Genomic DNA, 6776 nt, shown 5'->3' on the forward strand with positions numbered 1-6776 from the left:
AGACCATAGAAAACTGCCGTCGATTTGTTTTTTACAATAATATGGAAAAAGTACGAGCGGAATTGGCTATTTTTTTCGTTGAGAAAGCGCGCGCGTTACATCTGACGTCATTTTTATTGTCTGTACTCTTATAGACAATAGCTACGAGCCAATCAGCGCGCGGGAATTTGGACAGTTATTGTAAAATTAACAAATCGACGGCAGTTTTCTATGGTCTATACTCTTATAGACCATAAAATGACGTCAAAAAATGTTCAAAACTCAAGTGGAACCACGAGCCGCAGGCGAGTGGTTTCACTGCCAAGTTTTGGACATTTTATGGCGTCATTTTATGGTCTATAAGAGTATAGACCATAGAAAACTGCCGTCGATTTGTTTTTTACAATAACATGGAAAAAGTACGAGCGGAATTGGCTATATTTTTCGTTCTGAGAAAGCGCGCGCGTTACATCTGACGTCATTTTTATTGTCTGTACTCTTATAGACAATAGCTACGAGCCAATCAGCGCGCGGGAATTTGGACAGTTATTGTAAAATTGTTTTTTACAATAACATGGAAAAAGTACGAGCGGAATTGACAATTTTTTTCGTTGAGAAAGCGCGCGCGTTACATCTGACGCCATTTTTATTGTCTGTACTCTTATAGACAATAGCTACGAGCCAATCAGCGCGCGAGAATTTGGACAGTTATTGTAAAATTGAGTTTGCAGAGTTTGTCTCCACGGAAAGCTCATATATATTTTCTCTTTATAGCGCGCTTATTAGTAGACACCAGTCAATACGGACAATGGACTGACTTTTCTGTGACCCGAGAGGACACACTTTCAAAAAAAGTCTTCGCGCTTTACTGTACTGACACTGGTTTTCTGTGTCCTGTATAAATCGTCTATTATTTAGTCCGTCTGGCTGAACCACAAACTGAAAATATCAGTGGAGAGCAAAGTCACGCGGACTATTAATGATTACGCTGTCAGTCGCATTTAAAGCAGGCGCCGTAGCAAAAATTAATTTTACGGCGAAACTACAAATGAATGAGCGTAAGCCGGGTTTTCCTTGAGTTACAGTTAAGACATTAAACACCATTCTGTTCCTCTGTATCGATAAAACATAATAATATTAATAAGGCAGTGTTGGTGACGAGTTAAGCTGTGAGAGCCCGCTTAACAGTTTAATACGGACACCACGATTGTACGGACAAGTTTTGCGTATTAACCGGATTGACCGGATTCCACTGTCCCTAATATTAGGGTATTTTACTGATCCATAGACGGCAAGGCCTGATCCTTACGGCAGTAAAAAAAAATAAAAATAAAAAAAAATAAAAATAAAAAATAAAAAATAAAAATAAAAATAAAAATAAAAAAGAGACCGAAAACGAAAAAGGTGGATATGGAAACTGAACCAATACGGCAGAATAAACACGAAAACAAAAAATGGCTGGCAGTTTGACTGCAATTATCCGTCGTCTGTGTTTGTTTTGTTTTGCTGTAGAGAGTCATGCAACTCGTCCTAAATTGCCAGATTATTCAGTCTTTTCTTAGCTATTGAACATAATTAAAAGTAGCTCTCAAGGGGGTCGTGTTCGTTTCGGGCCGGTAATGCATGCTCATTGAATTTATACTGCTCCCTCCCACCTCCCGGGCATACTCCCTCTCAAGAGCTGTATCCCGACCGCCCGGGCAACCAGAAGGGGGAAATTCCCTAGCCCGGGAACCCTTGACATCAACAAGAAAAAAAACAACAACAACAACACAGCTTCGTTTTACAACAAGAATTTTTTTTCTGTATTTTATTTTATTTTTTATTTTTTTTTTTAGGTAAAGTCGTATAGTTTTACAAGAACAATTTCAGTTGTGAAAAATGTGATGTTACGTTTTCACTAGGCCCAAAAATGGCGGAATAATAATCCCGTTACATACGTATGCCATGCGTGACTCAAGAGTTTTCCGCACTCGGCGGTCACCTTTATCAATCACACTTGCGTTTTCAAAGTCAATTCGAATACCGTTGTTACGACAGTATTCAACGAGTCGTCACAAAGCCTCACACAACTCTATGACAACATTTCAGCTTCACCAAAATTTAGGCCACCCAGTCACCTTCAAAGTAGTGTAGTTTATAACATCCCCTGTAAAGACTGCCCTAAGAGTTGAATCGGAGAAACTGGTAGATGCTTCCAAACCAGAAAAAAAAAGTGCATTAGAAATGTAAAGAACTCAGTGCCATTTGAAACTGATCCAACATTTCTAATCAAGAGTGGACCAACAACCACTCAATTAACTTTGAAAACGCAAGGGAATGTGATTGATAAAGGTGACCACCTAGCCGGGGCGAAAAACTCTTGAGTCATGGCAAACTGCCATGACTAATAAAGCAGACAATGATTCCATGCCATTACCTAGAAAATATTCTATTATTTTAAAATAGCTTCATGTAAAGAGTTTATTATCCCGCTATTTTTTCGCACTGTATTACTTTATATTGTATTACTTTATGTCGTGGTGAATAAATCAGGGTCCCAAAGGGGGGGTCCCTGGAGCCCTGGAGCCCTGAAATTTCTGCTGTGGAGCCCGGAGCCCTATCATTTTACTGACTGGAGCCCTGATCCTTTTTTGGCTTTGGAGCCCGGAGCCCAAAGACATTTTGCGCGGAGCCCGGAGCCCAGCATTTTCAAGTTTGATCATTCAAGTTTCCCGGATTGCATTGATTCTTAATCACTGCCTTTTTGTGTTTGTTTGTTTGTGCGTGTTAACGGGCATAAAGAAACAGAATCTGAAGAGAGGACAGTACATAATACAAGTATACGCGGTTATCTCAGTTTACAATGATATGCAACAACTTATTTAGGGATTTAATGAAAACTAAAAGTTATAATTGTAGTGAGCGCGATGAAAACAACTTTACAGTAACCGGACGTTCCTTTAGCAGTTTGCTCGCAGGTATCAGTTACAACAAATTAAAAAAAAAACTTGACAGATCATTTTGAAGATACAAATAATAATTGATGAAGATTAAAAGAGAGAAGAAGAAAAGGAGATCTTAAGGCAGTGTGTTAACAAACCACGAACCTGGAAAAGGTTCATTGACGATGTATTTTGCTTGTGGGATACAAACAAAGAAGAAATAGAACATTTCATTGAGCAAGCAAATTCGTACCACCCTACCATAAAGTTTACCGCTTAGTCTCACAATTAGAAACAACATTCTTGGATACAACAGTCTATAAGGGAGAGAGACTCGAGAAAGAATTGATTCTCGACGTGCACACACATTACAAACCTACTGAAACATTTCAGTACACAAACTACAACAGTTGCCACCCAGCAGGCGTCAAAAAAGTCGGCTTCGTTAAAGGAGAAGCCCTTAGGCTTCTGAGGGCAAACTCTTCTAAAGTAGTGTTTGAGGAAAACATTAAAAACTTTAAAACACGCCTAGCATCGAGAGGTTATCCTAGTAACCTAGTGGACAAAATCCTCTCCGAAGTCAACTTCGCAGAAAGAAAGAACGCTCTTACACAAAAACAGAAAGCGCACAAGCAAATTCTACCCTTCATGACACAATTTCAACCATCACTGCCATGTTTGAAAAATATTTTAATGGACAAATGGCATTTAAGTAATAGTTCGCGTAAGAACGATAGCACTTCGCGGCAACGCATGAGCAGTGGCGTTCCTATTTAATTGGCTTATCCAATTAATTTTGAGCTCTCTGATTGGTTTAAACTCTTTTTTACCGAATTTTATCCGAAGAAAAGTTGAAAAAGTCCGATTTTATTGTAAGTTTTCCGATAATGACGTATGATCTATTGTTTCCCGAAGTTTCGTAAGATTCCGACGTGGGGAAGTCGTCCGCGCGGATAGGCACCTTCACGAGGACAGAGTTGAAAGCGCCGCCATCTTGGATTTTGTCATTGTCAAGGTTTTCTTCTCTGCGTTTTTGGGTTAAAAAAGGTTTCGCTGGTGTATACAGCTTACCTGTAAATTGTATATAATGTGTATAGTTTCATGAAAAGCGTTTTCTGCGGATTTAAAATGTAGTGAGTGTTATTATTCGTTTGATTTTATCGCGTTGGTAAGATGTCCTTTACCGCTTCTTGCAAGTGCAAAAACCATCTGGAATGGCACCACAGTTCTGACGTTGACCTTCGCGTGGCAACCTTTTATGAAGAAAAGTATTGCATCTTTGATTCTAAGCATGCAGGAAGAAAGAGAAAGATCTGTTTGGCCTGCCGTGATCGCATAGCAGTCGAAGAAAAGTGTCGAAAGCTTGGAGATTTGAATACAAACGCAAACGGTTCGACCTCTGTTGAAACGGTGAGCCAGATTGCCTTTCTTCTTTTTTGTGATATTCTTTACGTAAAACGCATTTGAAATTGCTGGCAGTTTATGCTTCTGATCAGATTCAATTTGTGTATCCTGTTTGCAAACGTGAAAGTGAACTGTTTGACATGATTGTTGTCTTTCTCACACATGTAGCTTACACGTGTCTTCGCTTTTGTCACCTTCATAGGATGAACTTACTTCAGAGTCAGACTCAGTGGACAAGACATCACATTTGACCCCACCGGTAAATGTTACTGTTTTACTTGTCGTTGAGGAAATTAATGCCTATTTTTATTTTATTTTATTTTTCTTTTGGGCTCTTGCTTTGCCCAATGTATAGCATTTCAAATCTGATACAGTCCTGAATGTAACTAGTAAGTTTTTACATAGTGCTGGAAATAAGCTAGGAAACTTGAGTTTCAAATTTGATTTGTTTTACAGGGTGGACAATTTTTTTTGGAATTTGTTATATGCTGTGTTGTTTACATTTTATTTATTTATTTATTTATTTATTTATTTATTTATTTATCTATTTATTTATTTAATTCAATATTTATCCAGGGGCATCCAATTGTCCAACTGTATTTGATTATTTGATATCTGATCTTGAGTGCACGATTTTTAGCATATTATTACTGATGTATTTTTATTTGTTTATTGTTATGCTTAAGTAAGAAAAAGTTATGCATGTATAGAAAAAGAAATTATAAATTGGCTAGAGCGTGTATAATATGCCAGCCAGCAAGGCATGCGAAGCATCAAGGCAGATGTGCGAGGCATAAACAAAACATGCGAGGCATGTGAGGCACGAACAGCCCCCAACATAAATGCTAACCGTTAAAGCTAACCGGGGAGCTATTTATTATAAGCTAACCCAAGTGCTATTTACATGTAGGCTAACCAGAGTGCTATTCAGGCTACCCGGAGTGTTTTTTAGGCTAACCTGAGTGCCTCGCATGCCTGTCTCACATGGCTCGCTTGCTCGCAGATTGTCAAGACCCACTTGGGTAGCTGTGTAAACACAAACAATAACATTTTCTTGTTTTCCCTTCAATCCAGATTGACATAGAAGAAAGCACCCTCAGTCTTGATGAGAATTTCTGTGCTCCGACAGAAGAGAACGTATGTAATATCAGTTATTTTCTAAAACTTCCCTTGATCAAGCCCGAGGCATTTTATTTTTTTTTTTGAAAAAGACCAATGCCTCACAGTTGAGGCATTAGTTTCAGAATTCTTTACAGTATAGCACAGTTAAGTTGAGTAAAATGCTAGAAAAGACATGTTATGTGTTATATGAACCTACATGTTATGACTAGTCTTGCAGAATGTCTAGTACATTTTATTTACATTAGGGTATTAGATGTATGGTAGTGAGTACTTTCCCAGCATTTATTACTCCAATATTCCACAAATGTATTTGGATATGTTATACTCTCAATCTAAAATGACAATTCTTTTCGAGCATGCAAGTGGGAAACTATCCAAGTACAATGTATTATTACTCTTGTCATTAAAAAAAAACAATTTCTTTTTCCAGGGTCATCTGGTTGCTAACAATGGGTTGTCTCCAAGTACCTTAACTCCAAGCAGTACAATTGCCTTGTTCCAAGTATCGACAGGAACACAGGTTCCTTGCATTCCTATTCGTCCCTACCAGGATGCCCAAGAGCGAACACAGCGTTATATGAGGAGTGAAATTATCGAATTAGTAAAGGACACTGCCATGAAGTATGTACATTTTGAGCCTGGAACATCGTTGCAGAAACTCATGGGAGATGTTGTTGATTCCAAAAGCTGGAATCAAGTCTTTGGAAATTCAGTTGTCAAAGACAAAAACTCAGACGACACCTACTTCCTTGATATTCTATCAAAAGAGTACAAGGCTTGTAAGGACAAGCAAGTCACCAAGAAGATAGACCAAAATGCAAGGAAACAAAAGGAAAAATTTTTGATTGGCAACACAAAGTCACAAAGTCGGTTGACCCTGGAAGGCAAAATACTTGACAATGTGAAGTCCCGCACTGATGCAGCCAGGAAAATTGGCAGAGTACGCCATTATGGTGATGAGAAGCGGCGCTTGTTGTCCATTGTGGCAACAGATTTTCCTTATCGCACCCTTCAGCAATTATTTAGTTGTTCACCAAACACGGTCACCGCTGCCAGAGTTCATTGTCTTTTGTTCGGACGTGGGGGAATTCCTCCCCCTGAATTTAAGTTTACTAGACAGCGCGTTAGCCCTCAGATTATTGAGGAACTCACGGAATTTCTTCATCGGGACAACATTACCAGAGCTTCTTCATGTCGAAGTGTATTGGTAGGTGGTGAAGAGACTGCTATCCGATACTGGCAGGACTCTATAAAGAACGTTGTACAGCAGTACCGCCTTGAATGCCCAAATGGTGTGAAAAGAACTTATGTTTATACACACCTGCCACGCAACTTCCACATGAGTAC

At 38.9% G+C, this 6776-nt stretch overlaps 1 protein-coding gene across 2 annotated transcripts in view; it reads left to right on the top strand.

The window, feature by feature from the left end:
* The first annotated feature begins 3858 nt into the window (after window positions 1-3858).
* The window catches only part of LOC146466552 (uncharacterized), a 7481-nt gene continuing 4563 nt past the window's right edge, over window positions 3859-6776 (top strand). The window contains exons 1-4 of one of the 2 annotated variants that reach the window (XM_085127321.1): window positions 3859-4313; window positions 4510-4566; window positions 5382-5444; window positions 5860-6776. The exon at window positions 5860-6776 is cut by the window's right edge and continues 725 nt beyond it. In XM_085127321.1, the coding sequence (XP_084983447.1) occupies window positions 4077-4313; window positions 4510-4566; window positions 5382-5444; window positions 5860-6776 (1274 nt within the window). In that variant the 5' untranslated portion in view covers window positions 3859-4076. Of the gene's footprint in view, window positions 4314-4475; window positions 4567-5381; window positions 5445-5859 lie in introns of both variants that reach the window. The other variant, XM_085127322.1, reaches the window with a different exon arrangement.

This window comes from Pavona decussata, unplaced genomic scaffold (genome assembly GCF_977016875.1).
Source record: "Pavona decussata unplaced genomic scaffold, jaPavDecu1.1 SCAFFOLD_143, whole genome shotgun sequence".
Taxonomy (NCBI): Eukaryota; Metazoa; Cnidaria; class Anthozoa; order Scleractinia; family Agariciidae; genus Pavona; species Pavona decussata.